Genomic DNA, 16,343 nt, shown 5'->3' on the forward strand with positions numbered 1-16,343 from the left:
TTGTTTTTATTATAAACAAACAAAAAAAAATTTGTTAGTTAATTTTCTTATTTAATTTTAACCGGAGTTAAACGGTAAACAATTTCTAACAAGCATAGGAGAATTACCTAATAGGAGCGCGCCTAGGGCCTCGTCATCTGGAGAGGCCTCAAAAATTACACGGAAAAAAAAATAATATACCTTTATAAAAGTGTATATTATAAAGAACATCTTGCTATTATTTAAGGATTTTATTGTCTTTTTATTTAAAAATAATAATAATAATAGTAATAAATAAACAGTTTTACATAAAGACCTTATAACAAAAGTGCTCTTAAGGCCTCAAAAGTATATAATTCGCTACTACCAACATGTAAACTCGCTCGGTTGTATAATTATTTTATTTTTTTAAAAAAAATAAATAAATAATAATTCGGGAATAAATAAGGAAAACATTTATCAACTTCAGTACGAAGCATTCATCTTCTTTTTGTAAGATTTAAGACAGAAAATAATGATTTTTTAATGGATGTAGTCGCGTGTTTAAGTCAAGTATATTTTTCAAACAATTTGATAAAATCATTATATTGACACAATATTGCAGTTAACCATGATCGTGACAATTTAACAAAGATACAATTTCATGAAAAATCGACCGTGTATTTTTATTAATATTTAAATCAATAATTAAATTTTTATTATCTTACCAATCAATTTTAAACTCCTTTCCCTACCTTCATCAGCTTCTAAACACGTTAAATTCCTTCCCTCCGACTTATCTAATGCATAAGTAAGTAGAGGATTTATTTAAAGCTTGATATATCCACCTTTTTTTTTGATATCTTTACAACATTTCTTCATCCCGCTGTGAGCAATAAACACGATCTTATAGAGAGCTATATACATAGTTTAAGTGTGGCATTCACATAGATTCACTAGTTTATGGGCATGGTTGTTTGCCTTGTAAAGATACTAAAGATAAATTATACATTAATTAATTTTACCTATTGGCATATGCCATAAATAACTGTGTTTGTTTCACCACTTTACGGTATGTAACTACTTAATTTGTACTCGCATTATATATTATGTATTTTGACTTAATAGGAAGCCAACTAATCGATATTAATAAAGGTGAGTTATAAATAATCATATATAACACACACACATATATATATATATTTGTTTTTCTGTGCAGAAACTTAGCTTTTCAGCATTAAAAATTAGTTTTTGTATTAAAAAACATCGATGTTTATTATTGTTTAGAAAGTATTTTTTTAATGTGAAATTTTCAAAAAATATTATAGAGTGGGAGTAATTTTAATTAAAATTTTAAAAATTGATTTAAACTATAAGAATTTTTGGTTATTTCGAGTTCGTTCTCAGGTAATATTTCTCTATTAAACATCATCTTACTAAGAAGAAGAAGAAGAAGATGATGATGATGTTAAATTGATTGATTACCAAATAAACAACATTCTCATCATCATCTTAGAGAAATAAGGAAGGAAATTTTATGGGAAAAATCCCCATAAAATGAAAAGTAGAATGAAGTAGTAACGTTAACGATGTAAACTTTCGTTTTAATTATATCGAAAATTATTTAAACAATAATTAAATTGCTATTAATTACAAAAAAAATTACAATTTTAATTATTTACTGCGACTTTTACCATCATTTTCTAATACATGAAATTATAGAGAATAAATCGAAAATAAAATTTAACGCTGATCAATTCACAAACACTGTTATATAATAATACAACAATATTCCTGCTGTTATTCAATAACATTGTGACGTAAGTGTGTTTAAATGTTGAATAAATTAAACTAATATATACGAAATTTACTTAATGTACTTTCAATTTATAATTATTTCTTGAACGGAGAAGGGAAATTTTATACATTCATTCAGTTTATTTCTTATATATTTATAACATTGTATAATATACGATTACAAATTCATTATCTATTCATTGTCATTATTTTCGTGAAAATCTGTTTAAAAATTATCAAAAAGATACCATAAATTACCATACAAATCTATTATAAAATATCATAAAAACAGTATACAAACACCGTAAACATCGTACCGAAAATACTAAAAATTACCATAAAATCTGACATAAAAAACATCATAAAGTATTGTACAAATACCATAAATACTGTACTAAAAATACCATAAATACCATACCAAAAATGGCATAAATTACTTTTAAAATACCGAACGAAAATGCGTAGATTATCGTAAAATCTACTATAAAAAAACACTATAAAGCACTGTACAAATATCATACCAAAAGTATCATGATTATACCTGCAAATTTCATACCAAAAATGCTTAGATTACTATAAAAGTTACTGTAAAAATACCATTAATATTATGAAATTACCATAGAATCAAATCAGAAACGGCAGAGAGATACGAGGATACATTGCTACCAGCACGAACAATTTCATAATATAAAACTATTGGACAAGAGGAATATAAGGGAGATGCTATCTAAATTACGATGCCATATTTTAAAAACTTACGTTAAACATCTGTACAAAAATCTTAAAATATTTTACATAAAATGACGTTCCTGTCTCTTAAAGCAGGGAAAAAATACTCTATCATTCCTTTTCTCTTAAACATAGAAACTAATATAAACGCGAGAATAATTGATAAAAATAAGCATTAAAACGGTGGAAAAAAATTCCCAAGAATAGATATAATAAATTTACTGAAGAAAAAATAAATTTATACAATTTGTATAAATGGAAAATTTCGATTTTCTAAATACATTTTACTAGAAATTTCGCGGACAGACACACACACACACACAAAGAAAATATTTTATAATGATTAAAATGGATTTTTCTATAGAAGGACAAAATTGACTTCTATTAAATTATTTTTAAGAATTATATACTTAAAATTAACTCATTAACCTCCAAAGTTAATTATTTTAAAGACCGAATTTCTGTCACTTAATAAACTACAAAAGTAGTCGAATACAAGGTCCTTCTTGTGTTCACAATACACAATACACACTCGCGAATCGCTTAGTGTGAAAGCTAATGTTAACTAGTTTGGTCCACCCTGCACTTAATTTACTCGATAAGTGGCTTATGGTACACATGTATAAATTTTTTAAATATCAATCAACATTTTTTTTTTCTTTTCAAATGATAATTACAGTTAAACAATATTTAATGTGTCATTAACTTATTAAAATTTTATCAAATGAAAATTATAATTATTAAATTTAAATACATTAAAAATAGGAAAAACGGAGAAGAGTTTAATTCTCTATCTGAAGTTTCCGGCAAATTTCTCGGATAGAAAGACAGACGGACACTCAAAATGCGTTTATTTTAATGCTTAAAAAAGGAATTCAAAGGAACATAAAGAACGACCGTTGTTCGGAGGTTATTTTGTATGAAATTCTGTTCTAAAAAAGAAAAATAATTCTAAAAAATGGCCACCGTTTAGAGGTAGCCGTGGCCGTTATTAGCGGTTCCAATTGTGTTAATTAAGCATTTAAGATAATGTATTGACACAACTCTTAGATCAGTTATAAATTCCAAAAAAAATCTAATTTATATTAATTACATTTATAAATAAATTTAATAATTAAATAGCAAAAACATTAATATATATATATATATATATATTTTTTTAAACATTATTTCTGTTTATCATCAAACAATTTTATTTAATTAATCTTCTTAAACAAAGCTAATATCTCTCGGAAAAACGCATGATTTAACAAAACCCAGTTAATTTCAATTAACAGCATTCATTAACATAGAACAGAGAGGAAATAAACTTAATTAAATATATATATATATATATCAAATATATAAAGAATATTCAATATTTACATAAAAGGGGGATTTTTTCAAATTTAATTCCGTTTAAACGGGTTACAATTATTATCATTTAGTGATTAATAATGTTAATTAGACGTAGTAAAAATCGTAATTTTTCTATTATTAAATATTATTATTGAATTAGCCACTATTAAATTGGGCGATATCTCTCGAAGAGGGGGGAAGAGACGGGAAAAAAATCCAATTTAAATAACAAAATATAAAAGTTAATATCAATTAACAACATTCATTAACTTATGACACAAGTGTTAAACTTAATTAAATCAGTTCTCTTTGTTATAGGCGTTACATTTGATTACAACTATCATGGAGCCTCTTATCTCGAGTTAGGTACACATTGTATATGTTACTTTAATTCTTTATCCCATTCACGCAGATGCTATTTGTCGAAAGATGATGCAATTTTAACGATGCCAAATTGAAAACAAAGCATTGTAGAACATCAGAATTTCGGCATTTTTCTCGCCTCGTGGTCCGGAAAACACCGTTTAATTTCGCTAAATTTCACTATTTTAGGAGGAAGAATTATAATTTCTAATACTGAATTATATTCCTAGCTCTGTAAGTCTTCAGATTTCAAAGATTTAATGAGATAGACAGTCACAGGGAGGATGGAGGTAGGCTTACTTAGTTAGCGAGATATCCAGATGACCGAGTGACATCCGGGTTTGGAGATTGTCGAGTGATCATGTGGAAGCTATCTTAAATCCGTGTCATCAGTGTGTGGCTAAGTTTAGGCATGTAACTTATGATTATCTTTGGGATATCGTTTTGCATCTAGATGGAAAAATATCATGAGATTGAGAATAAAGTACGTCTAACACTTATATTAAACACTTAATTACAAGATACTGATTTATTTTATCATCAAAAACCTTATAATTCTAAATTAAATCAGACTATAAACACAGTTACACATCGTTTAACACGCGAATATTGTATTACGTTCTATCTAAACTACACTTGAAAGTAATTTAATTTCATTAATTAACTTCTATTACTATAAAATTTACAATTAAATGTTTTTAATTATAATTAACTTCATTTTATTTTATTTTTTTTTAAATTTTCCTAAACTTTACACAAACCTTATTAATCACGATTACTGAGAATACGTTGATACGTTGTGTAAAAATTAACGTAAATTATTAAATATTCAATGAGATTTTCTACTTATTTATAAGAAAATAAATCAAAATATTGTATAAAATTTTATTTTATAAGATTTAAAGCTTTCAATTAATTCATTATCACGAAGTTGGGGGTTGTTTATAGAGAAAAATATAAATTAAAAATGAATACTGCAAGTGGACTTAACTCGTTTGCCATTATTATAATTTTGTTTGTAGAAATTATTATAATATTTTGTAAATTGGTTGTCTGACAAACAATCTAGAAATTTTTCTATCGCTTACGTTATATTCTATATTAACTTTCCCTCGTAAACTTGATAAATAATCTTGTTAATATCGGATCATTTATCATCCGAATCGGTAAAGTAAAGTCCTTTCCAGATCCTGAATATCTCTAAATTCTCCTACTAAAAAATAGAAAAAAAAATTCTGGAGAAAAATACTCATACAAAATTCAAGTCTGAATACAAATGGTATTTTTAGTTTGTCTTAAAATCTTCTAGAATATCCCCTCAAAAGATGTCAAAATACAATATCCTTAGACTACATTTGCATAAAAGATAACATCAAACGAAAAGGTAATTACATATTTTTTTATTTTTTATAATTATTCTTTCAATATTTAATGAATCGTATGTTACTTTACTTCATGTTTCTGATTATTTAACAGGGGGAGAGAGGGGAAAAAATTGAAAAATCTCTCCCTCTTCCCCCCTCTCTTTCTCTCTCTTTGATGCTAGAGAAATTATTTTTATACATTTTAAAAAATATGAAAATATTGATAAATCGAATTAATGTATAACTGTTATATAGAATTTATATTTTTAGATTCGATTTATCAATATTCTCATTTTGATTTTTAGTTAAGAGTTATAATGGAAAAAGTTTGTTTTACTCGTCCACGTCATCAGATTTTACGTGTAATTAATTCGAAAATTTATTAGTGCCTCGTCTAGAAATATATTTAGCAACTTTAACTAATAAAAATGTCTATAAAAGCGTGTGTAACTTTTTTAAATATTAAATTACAGTCCTTATAATGTGATCCTTATCACTGTATAACTGATAGGATCGTACTGTACGTATAGGTTCATTGATATGGATCGTTCCTATCAGTATAAATTTAATTTATTGTGTTAACAATTCTACACAGAATAAACAATATTAACTGTTTAATATCCGTAAAAATATATAATATTTTAAAAATTAAACTGTAATAATTATTATTTTATATAGTTACGTCAGTGTGACGTTAACAATTCCACACGGAACGTGTTCAGTAAACAAGCTTTAGAAGCGATTTTAACAGTATAATTATGTTATTAAATGGATACAATGCTGAATATATATACATATATAATATAAAAGAGAGTTTTTCATAAAGAATTTAATATATTTTTCGAAATTTATATTAAATTGATTATATTAAACGCTCTTCAAACGTTATTACAATATCTACATTGATACAGTGTTGATAATTCCACATGGAGGATGCTCAATTAATAAGCTTTCCATAAGCTTCTAACCAGAACAATTAACATAATTAGATTAATATAACGCCTAATAAATAATTTATTTACATATTTAATATACTTTTAGTTATTTTTTTAATAAAAAATTCGAGCAATCTTAACATATTATAACAATATTTTATATAGTTACATTGATGTAATGTAAACTTAACACGTGATGTGTTCAATAAACAAGCTTTCTATAACTTTAAAATCGATATTAACAGTGTAATTAATAAATGAAGATATTTTTAGTACAGAACTTGATATATATTTTTTAAAAAAATATATCAAAAAGAACGGAAACAGTTGAGAATTTCAAGCAATCTTCAAATATTTTACAGCACGTTATACGCGTATAGGTAAGAGTTTAAATATAAATTTCTAAAATTAGTGATTTGAGGCCAAAAATTTTTCACTTTATATCAGTTTACAAAAATAATTGAACTGGCTAATTTCAAATTTTGTTTTTTAATTCTTTAAATATACATCTTATGCATATGACTTTAAAGGTAGATCAATGTTTGCATACAAATGTAAGAACTTGAGTTGTTTTACTGTAATTTTTAATGAATAATATTCATCTATATATCATAAATAATTTCTATAATTAATTAAAGTTACTATTTTTAAATATATAAATACAAATTCTAATTTTCCAATGATGTAAGGAAGATATTGAAATTTACGTTTACATTATTTAGAAAACAGTAAAATAATCCGAAGTATTTAATGTATCTAAAGCTTCATGTTTAATGTTTTCAGCATTACTATCCTACCAGTATGAATATCATTTAGTTCAGGAATTAATAGAAATTTATTACGACACCCTCGACACTCAACTAGGGCTCTAACTTACCAAATTTTCGTAGTTACAAATGGCGAGATGGTTATTAAAATAACGCATTTTCAGAATTATAATTTCAAATATATAAAAATTTACTCAACTTTACATAATATCTATTGATTTATTTGATTTCTAAGTTATAATTTTTCGAGATTATTTCACTTTTTCTACTGTAAATTAAAGAAATAAATACTTCAGATTAAAATAAAGCTTCGTCGCGTGTATCAGATGACGTCATTTATGAGTAAATCTACATAATTATAAATCGGTAGAAGAAACTGTACACGAGTTCTTTGTGATAATTAACATAGTTTAAATGATAAAAAAAAATTCGATTTAAGTAGGGATCTTTGCTGATTTCAAGTGGATGGAATTAATCATTAAGTAATTTGATCCGATCATGAGTACGACGATCTTTAGACACTTGGAAATTTGAGGTTTGCGAGACATCCGCTGTCTTCTAGAGAACAATAACAATTAGATTGAACAGAGTATTTTTGGTGCAAATTACCTCACGCACCATTACGGGAATCATCTCGTGTGTTACTGGTCGATTGTTACGTTTGCTTCTACTCATCGTCACTGGAATGAATAAAGGCCATGCCCAATTTGTATCCGTTTCTGCATATCTAAAACGTGTTCTATTACCCTTTAAGAGCTTTACGATCATTTAAAAACTCGTTGAGAAAGATTATCCTCGTGTAACTTCATGTTATATTCGTTAATAACAGAGGAAAAAGTGTGAAAAACTTTAAATTTTAAAGTTTTCTTAGCTGTTACTCGAGAGATTTTGTTATATAAATAGTTGTTTAATCGGTTTAAAAACTTTTTTAATGTCTCATTCCTTTTTTATTACAGTTTTTCCAGAAAAAAAGGGTAAAGTTATCGCTCTAATCTGTATACTTAATGATTAATTTATTATTTTTATTTTATCCTCAAATGAAGTTTTTGTATGCTGATCTTTTAGATATTTTCTTAATATTTCTCCTTTTTTTGTCTAATAAAATCTGTAAGATTAGTCATTTTTTTTAATATAAAATTTAGATAATAAGTATCTTGTAATTATATTGATAAATATTGATAATGAGCAAAGCTATACCATTAAAATATAAATACGGAAGAGATATATTTAATTATATTATTTATTTTATACGGAATCTATAATATTTTTACTAAATCTATAGATTTTTGGGAGTAATATACGCATATATTACATATTTTAAAAAAATCCGTACAGTTAAACCTCGATATAGCGCTTTGTTTGTTACTGAAATTGTCACTAAATCGAGTGTGGCGATAAACCGAAGAATCCCAAACATAAAAAAATGACTTATGTTAATGAGATCTACACACAAATTTGAGGTTTGACAGTTTAAAAGTCACACAATGCCGTTTACAATGCAAAATCCTACATTTGGTAATTCAGAGATAACCAAGGATACTTACCATTTAATTGTTATGAGGAAACGTTATACGAGAGTGGCGCTATACAGGAAGGCGTAATATCAAGGTTTAACTGTATACGATTCATACATACATTAATCGTAAACAACCACACAATAAATTACTCAGAAATTATTTAAAAAAAAAATTAAGCATAATTTATTAAGGTTAATATATACATTTTCACCATTTATAACCGCTTAAAACACTACTGTTAATTAAATGAAATGAATTTAATACAGTCTCAAAATGAGAGAAGCATATGGAATTTACATCTGTATTATAACAAATGACTTAAAAGTAATAATAATAATAATAATAATAATAATAATATTTTAATAAACTTATTTACAGAATTTGAAGAATGACCCCGAAGCAATTAAATAAAATTGCAACTCGGTCCGAAATTGTTTTACTTCAATGCCTTTTATAACAGTCGAATTAATCGCCAACTTGACAAGTTATATTTTGCAGTGGAGTGCTCTTATATATATTTTCCTTTAAGATATTTCCAAATTTAACACAAGTTCAAACACAAATGAAAGATCGTTTCCAGATGAAAACTCCCTCCTCATCCTCATCCCCCCCATCCTTCAAGTTGTATACTCCATAACTAGGAACTATTCATTGTGCAATTTCTTACGCTTTGCTCTTATAACGTCGAGTGAAGTATTATATTGAGGTTTAAAACTTATTTTACGCTTAAAATAAAATTTTCTGCGAATGCATTGTAAATATACTCATTGCTAACAATAAGCTTAATGAATTTAATCACCTGCACGAGTCGCGAAAAAAAATATACTTGAGAATTTAATTGTTCAAAATTAAGGAAAATATGCATAAATGCAATAATTTTAAATATATATATATATTTTTAAAAAAATTCATTATTTAAATATTATAAGAAACATATTAATAATAAGGTTTCTAATGTTTAAACAAGTGTGGAGGGGATAAAAAGGTTGTGTATACGTATCAAAGGATTTAATTATTTACATAATTTATTTTCGTGTAAAATAATAAATTTTATATGTAAATATTGAAAGAAGATACATTAAAAAGTTTTAATTACTTTAATAAAAAAAATATTACAGGATTTAATTAGTTAAAAATTCAGGAATATTTTTTTAAAGTAAACTTTAAGGAAAATCCATTAAAGCATTTTTAATTATCTATAGGAAGGATATAATCAATTAAATAAATATTAAAATAAATAAATATCTACATATTTTAATTAATTAAAAAATCTTTTAAACATATTTTAATATATGTTATAATTTTTAATGAGTATTTTAATCTTTTAAATACGTATTTGAAGGATTTAATTCCTGTGTTAAAGCTCGTGTATATGTATATATAAAGACTAAAATTATCCAATCCTATAAAAATATATTTATTATTCAAATAAACGAAGGTATAGAGAATGCAAACGAGGCTTTAATTAAAGGTTTTTAATCAATTTATAAACGTATTGTGGCAATAGAAAGGGAGAAAATTATGTTAAATTCTTACAAAGTGCGACATTAATTTAATTATTACGGATATAAAATTAATTTTATTAATTTCTTATAAAGGTGAGAGAGATGTAAGAAGGAAAAGAAAATAAGTAATTTTTCAGAATATTGATTACAGTTTCATTAGTATTAAGGTTATGTAACGACGTGAATGTGTATAAAGTTTATTTCCTTCCATTTTTTTTTTTTTTTTTATAGTTTTTAGCCCAATTTGAATATCCTTTATAGAGACATCTTTTCAATAGAAGTCGTTCAGAGAATATCTTAGCAAAGTTTCTTTGAAATGGCATCATTTGTATGAGGGCTACTGCCTCCGAGCTACTCTTCAATTTTTGTTCCTATTTTGGACAAAGATTCGAGTCAATATTGTAGGAATTTTGGTTGGAGTCAAGTCAATGTTCCATCAAATCCTTTGGAAAATTTTTCACTACTTATTCATAAGTGTGTTGTTATTCATTTAGTTGGTGATGCGTAAGATAATCAATTTAAGCTAGTTAACTTTCTCCTGTCTCTCTAAAATTTCGTGAAAAATTGTATCTCTTGCTAAACGTAAATTAAAATCGCTTCTCCTGCAAGAACTTTACAGCTTCTTCTTTTTTTAATAAAAAAAGGGGATAAGCACAGAGGTTATATTATATTAAAAAATAAATAAATAATAGAAAATAAATTTTCTATACGTTAAAAAATACTTTTAAAAAATTATAAAAATGATTGATTCGCGGTTATATAATCGTACACGTGTACTAAATTATTCATGAGATTAACATCTAAGATTCATGTACACAATTAATAGACATTTTTAAAAGTTTTTCCACTCGTTATTTTTATCAAATAGATATAAATTAATCATAACCATGTAGAAAAAAAATATATATATATATATATATTTAAATGTTTTTTTTAGTGATTCGTATATATGTTTATATATACATGTTGATATAAATTATGTACAAATGCACACGTTATGAGTGGGAACAAATTTAATTAACGAGGAGTGTTTTTTTCGCGTGAATGTTACTAAACATTGTTGAAAGAAGAGCCAACGTTAACGACATATATTGTCTGGTGAAAATAATACATAGACAGAAATATTTCAGCCTTTACGATCTTCTCTTTGTTGTAAATTTACCAATCAGAAATTGCTTTTCACACGTTTATCTTTCTTTTAATTTGTGCAATTTTTTAAAAAAATAATTAAGCATAAAAACATCGAAAAAAAGGTTTATTATGATTAAATACAAAACCTAAATATATATTTATATATAATGTATGCATTGTAAACGTGTATAACGATATAAATATTGTATTCGGAGGTAGAAGATGTTGAGTTATATATTGAAATCTATGATTTAAAAACATTGAAGGGGAGTCTATTATGAATAAATGTAGAATCTAAAATACAAGGAAAAGTTAAATTTGTGTATGTATAATTTATAGAATAACACATACAAACACTTACTGCAGGTGTGTATAATAATAGATATTGAAAAAATGAGCTTATTTAGTGTTTGTTTATGTAATATTTTACCATTTTTTACCCCTTAAATGTTAAAAAAAATGTTAAATCTTATACATAACGCAAAAAATATGTTAAACTTATCCATTGTTATTAATATTACTTATGTTTTTATATAAATTATAACTGTGTTTTCAGATATGTGTAGTTTTATATAAAGGCATATTCAAATAACTGCATCAGCATAAATTTCGTGTACATTGTAAAGTTTGTGTGCTTGTAAAAGCAGCGAGGAAAATGTATGCAAATGAAATTTCATTCATTATTCTATAAAGTTAACTAGAATATAACCTGGACCAGGGAATGAGATTGAGAAGAAGGGGAAACTTTTTATATGTATTTTGTGTGTGTGTGTGTGTGTGTGTGTGTGTGTGTTTGTGTTTTTTTTCAAATCATGCTTTGTGTGGCCGTGAAAGATGTCACGTGATCATGCCATTGTAAGTAGTCATGGGTAAAAACAGCAGGCAAGCGATGTTCATTCAATTCATCGCTTCGCTTATTATAAACGGAAAAAACTTCCGTTTATAAAAATTACTCAGTATAATGTCCGTTATATTTATTTTCTCGTTTAAACGTATAAAATAAATAAAAGTTTTTAAAGTTTTTTCCCCGTTTTTTATTAGTAAAATAATAGTAAATAAATAAATGAAAAAAATGTAAGGAGAATAGAAAGGGTTGATGTAATTTTCTGGCGAATTTTTCAATAAGTGTAGTTTGTTATAATTGAATGTATTTTATAATCGGTGCGAATGTGGAAATGGGATACGGTGGATGCTGGGAGAACATTTTCCGCTTTTCGTTTAATTAAACAAGTTTTAAACATCAATATGTAATTATATAAACGTCAAATGAGACTAATTATCTTAATATCTAGAAAAATATTTCGAGAAGTTCTTCTCCTAGAAAAATTCTAGATAAACTAACCTGACGCTTCATCAGCCATATCGAATCGGATAAGCTTGTTAAATATAATAATTCTCACTTAATACCATTAAAATACTTTTCCCCTTAAAGCTTTCTTTCCATCCGAACCGAGATAACGCGAGAACCTTACCAGTTCTCGTCCGCCATTATACCTTCCCTCCTGGACGAATGGTGCTGTCACCTACCGGACGCCATTTCCTATTTTAAAAATCCCACTATCTTAAAAACTAAGAAAAAACGATAAGGAACCGAGAAGAAAATAACAATAAGAAGTTGGCTTAAAATTAAATGTTATCGGCTTAAAAATTAACTAAGTGTTTACAAAATGACAACGACTGTTAGCAGACGCCATTTCTCCGATCCTCTGGGTCAGACGCGTCACGCCTTAATCGATATGTTCCGCCGCCGATGTAGTTCCCTTACAGTTAGCGAATTTATTCGAGACGATTAAAACTTGTTGTAATTATTAAAGTTTCGAAAGATCGGACGTTATTTTACGATGTTTCGAATATATTTCCGCCCTGTATATAACTAGTATGGCTAGCAACTAGTTTTATTGCACGGGACGGCGGATGCGTTTGATCATAATGAGCTGTGGTGTGGCGACGGATTTATCGCATCTATTGTAGACCTTAGGTCGACATTTAGTTCAACACGTGGCGAAAGAAAGGTTGTGTTGAGTTATATTATAGACAAGTTGAGCTGCTATCGTTTCTTTCTTCTGTTTTTCCATTCTGTTTCAACACAATCGACATCTTTTTACTAAATCTGCTTTAATAAGTCAACTGTAGCCGTCCTACTTTGTTATTACAAATTCGTAGGAAAAATCTGCTTCGGTATTCTCTCCTATTACATTCTTAGTTTTCACTTTCCAAGGACTTAACCATACAATCATCACGCACATAGAACGACACCACATCGATAAGCCGAAGACGACTTACAAACGGGTTCTGCTTTAACTTCCACAACGAATAAGGTGAGTGTGCCGGAGTCTGCCTCTTTAACAGACAATGGCTGACGCTTTCCACTTGGGTTTGTGGATTAACATTAATCTAACGGTTACTGTCAAGTCTGCTATATGCGCTGTAATGCCTTTTCCTTTGTCTATCTATCTATCTAACTAATATTTTGTTTTTTTTTTCTCCTCCCGATATATGCATATATCAATTTTAATCTTTGCATGATTTTATCTATATTTATCTATATATCTACCTTAATTTTTGTATCATTTCTAGTTAGGATCGCGTTACCGTTATGTAGCTAATTATTATTATTTTTTACTGTGTCTTACCGCTGTTAATATATCCTAAAAAATAAGCTATATTTCATACCGTAAATGTAATTAGTTTATTGGAGTTTTCGTGTCGCCGGTCGTGTAGTAGAGGTTTTTCTCTATGTGTTTTTTTATGGTGAGGATGAAAATTTAAGCCAAATTTCTCACACACCTGCAGGCTCGTCATATAAACCAATCTTTGGTCGACTAATGCATTATAGATAATGCGTTTGAAGAGATTAAGGAATCCCACAGGGACGTTGACTTTGTTGGAACATGCAACCATTTCTTTGTTAGAATTCTAATTTTTTTCCCCCGTAAAGTTAGGTAAAAAATAGAATTATCCTTACCTTGTTATATTTTATGAAGATTATTTTTTTTGGAAGAGGAATTTATAAAATGGATAGGAATTATGTCTACTCTTCTGTGATGATGTGGCTTAGTCTGGCGTATTTTATCATTAGTCACTAATTGATCCGCATGTATAGATTTTATCCGCAAGGATAATTGTGTTGGAAGAATCGTTTCCTCCATTTAAAACTATTAAATTCTAGTTTTTAAATGCGCAAACGTCGAGATAATTCCCTTGTTGTTGTTTTTGATTTTGTATGTTGTCATAGAGCGAATGAGAGAGAGAGAGAGCGAGAGAGAGAGAATCCATCTTGTTTTCTTCCTGCAACATTTTGTTTTCATAATTACGAATAAAGCTTTTAGTCATTTATTGTAACGTTTTTATAACTTATTTAATGGCGACATACAATCCATCATCAAAACAAAAATATATCTTTGGCATTATGATCCACATCGTTAAGTTCCTAATTAATTAATCACTTAGAAAAGTCACTGTGTGTCGACGGAAATATCTTTGATACCTAAACTAATTGTGAGTATTAAGCATTAAAATAACTGAGTATAAAATGACAATTTGATTAACGTTTTTACAATTTTTTTTCTATTCCTCGGAAGAAAAACGATTAAATCAATTTAATTAACTTTTTTTTTTAGCTAGGGAAAAAATTATCTATATTTAATACTAATTTAGGTGTTAATGATAATTAGCCATTTTATTTTTAATTTATTATATGATTTTTGTATTTATATATATATATAATTTTTCTTGTATAAAAATTGGATTTTTAAACTCGGGAAAGAATTTATTTAATAAATATTATTATTCGTTTTTTTCTTCCTCTTTCCAAAGTTGATAGGATGAGTAGATGATGAGGATGTTGCTTTATCTATTTTGATCGAAACATGTTATCTTAAGACGATATTATTTATGTCGCTTAGAATTATGATACGACATAATTTTTTGACTTATTTTTAGTCATTTTCTGACGAATAAATATATTTCCTAGCCACATATCACCACAGTAAACAAATCTATTTTCGAATATTTCCATTAGATTTCTGATACGTACGCAAAATTACTTGCAAAGGGAAGGCGTAAAAGAATATAAATAATCGATTTTCGTGGGTATAAAAAAAAATATATTATAAAAATAACAAATTAACGAGGCATTAGTTTCAATTACACGGAATTAATCGATACTTGTTGTTATTATTTTTTAAAACTGTGTTTTTAATAAAAATTATCATATTTTAAACAGATATTACACCTCGTATCATGTTGACATTTTCATAAGAATTTTAATAGACATTCGAAAGAAGAATTCGATGCCCGAAGCGAATAATTCTGTCTGGTTATTAAATTACGTCAGTCTTATCCAAGTCTCCATGTTCTGTGAAGGTAGAAACAATGCAAAAGCTAACAACAAGGCACAGAGTTATGAATCATTAAAAGAATCACGAATGTTGTTTCAATTGGAAGTTTAATATTTAAAAATATAAGAATCGATTATTTTTAAATATATTATAAACTTTAAAAATTAGATATAAATATATTTTCTATGGAGGAAAATTAAACAAAAAAAAAGAAAAGAAAGAAAAAACAGGAGATTTCTGATAAAGAGCGCTCGGTTTCTTTCTTCTCTTATTATGTTTTTCTGTAAAAATTTGTTATATTTTAACGCTAAGATAAGGTTAGATTAAAAGAAGAATTTGTGTTTTCTTCATCTCGTTACTTTTTAAAAGAAATTCTTGTTTATTCAATTTTCTAATCAAAATCTCGGGTTTGTTTGTTTAGTAAATGTGTAGAAAATCCTTTAATAAACTGAAAATTTATATAAAGGGGGGTAACGGTATATAACGTTTAAATGACTTATTATTAATAAGTTTATATCTATTAGTTTCGTAATAATTGTGTATTTATATAAAGAGAATTTTAATTATCTTTATTTACGAGTTATTTGTTCGACGATCGA

At 26.8% G+C, this 16,343-nt stretch overlaps 2 protein-coding genes across 6 annotated transcripts in view; one reads left to right on the plus strand and one right to left on the minus strand.

Moving 5' to 3' along the window:
- LOC136984002 (cytosolic carboxypeptidase 6-like) overlaps positions 1–12,899 on the minus strand; it is a 124,224-nt gene extending 111,325 nt beyond the window's left edge. Inside the window, exon 1 of the mRNA XM_067280900.1 lies at positions 12,747–12,899. Within this exon, the coding sequence (XP_067137001.1) occupies positions 12,747–12,765 (19 nt within the window). The 5' untranslated portion in view covers positions 12,766–12,899. The remainder of the gene's footprint in view (positions 1–12,746) is intronic.
- A 433-nt stretch (positions 12,900–13,332) lies between these two features.
- Positions 13,333–16,343, plus strand: part of LOC136984003 (ELAV-like protein 3) — a 63,708-nt gene continuing 60,697 nt past the window's right edge. For 3 of the 5 annotated variants that reach the window (XM_067280902.1, XM_067280903.1, XM_067280905.1), the window contains exon 1: positions 13,333–13,722. The gene's annotated coding sequence lies outside the window, so the exon portion shown is untranslated. The remainder of the gene's footprint in view (positions 13,723–16,343) is intronic. The other 2 variants (XM_067280901.1, XM_067280904.1) reach the window with 1 other exon arrangement.

Source organism: Centruroides vittatus, unplaced genomic scaffold, assembly GCF_030686945.1.
Source record: "Centruroides vittatus isolate TY-2023 unplaced genomic scaffold, ASM3068694v2 contig_900, whole genome shotgun sequence".
NCBI classification, from domain to species: Eukaryota; Metazoa; Arthropoda; class Arachnida; order Scorpiones; family Buthidae; genus Centruroides; species Centruroides vittatus.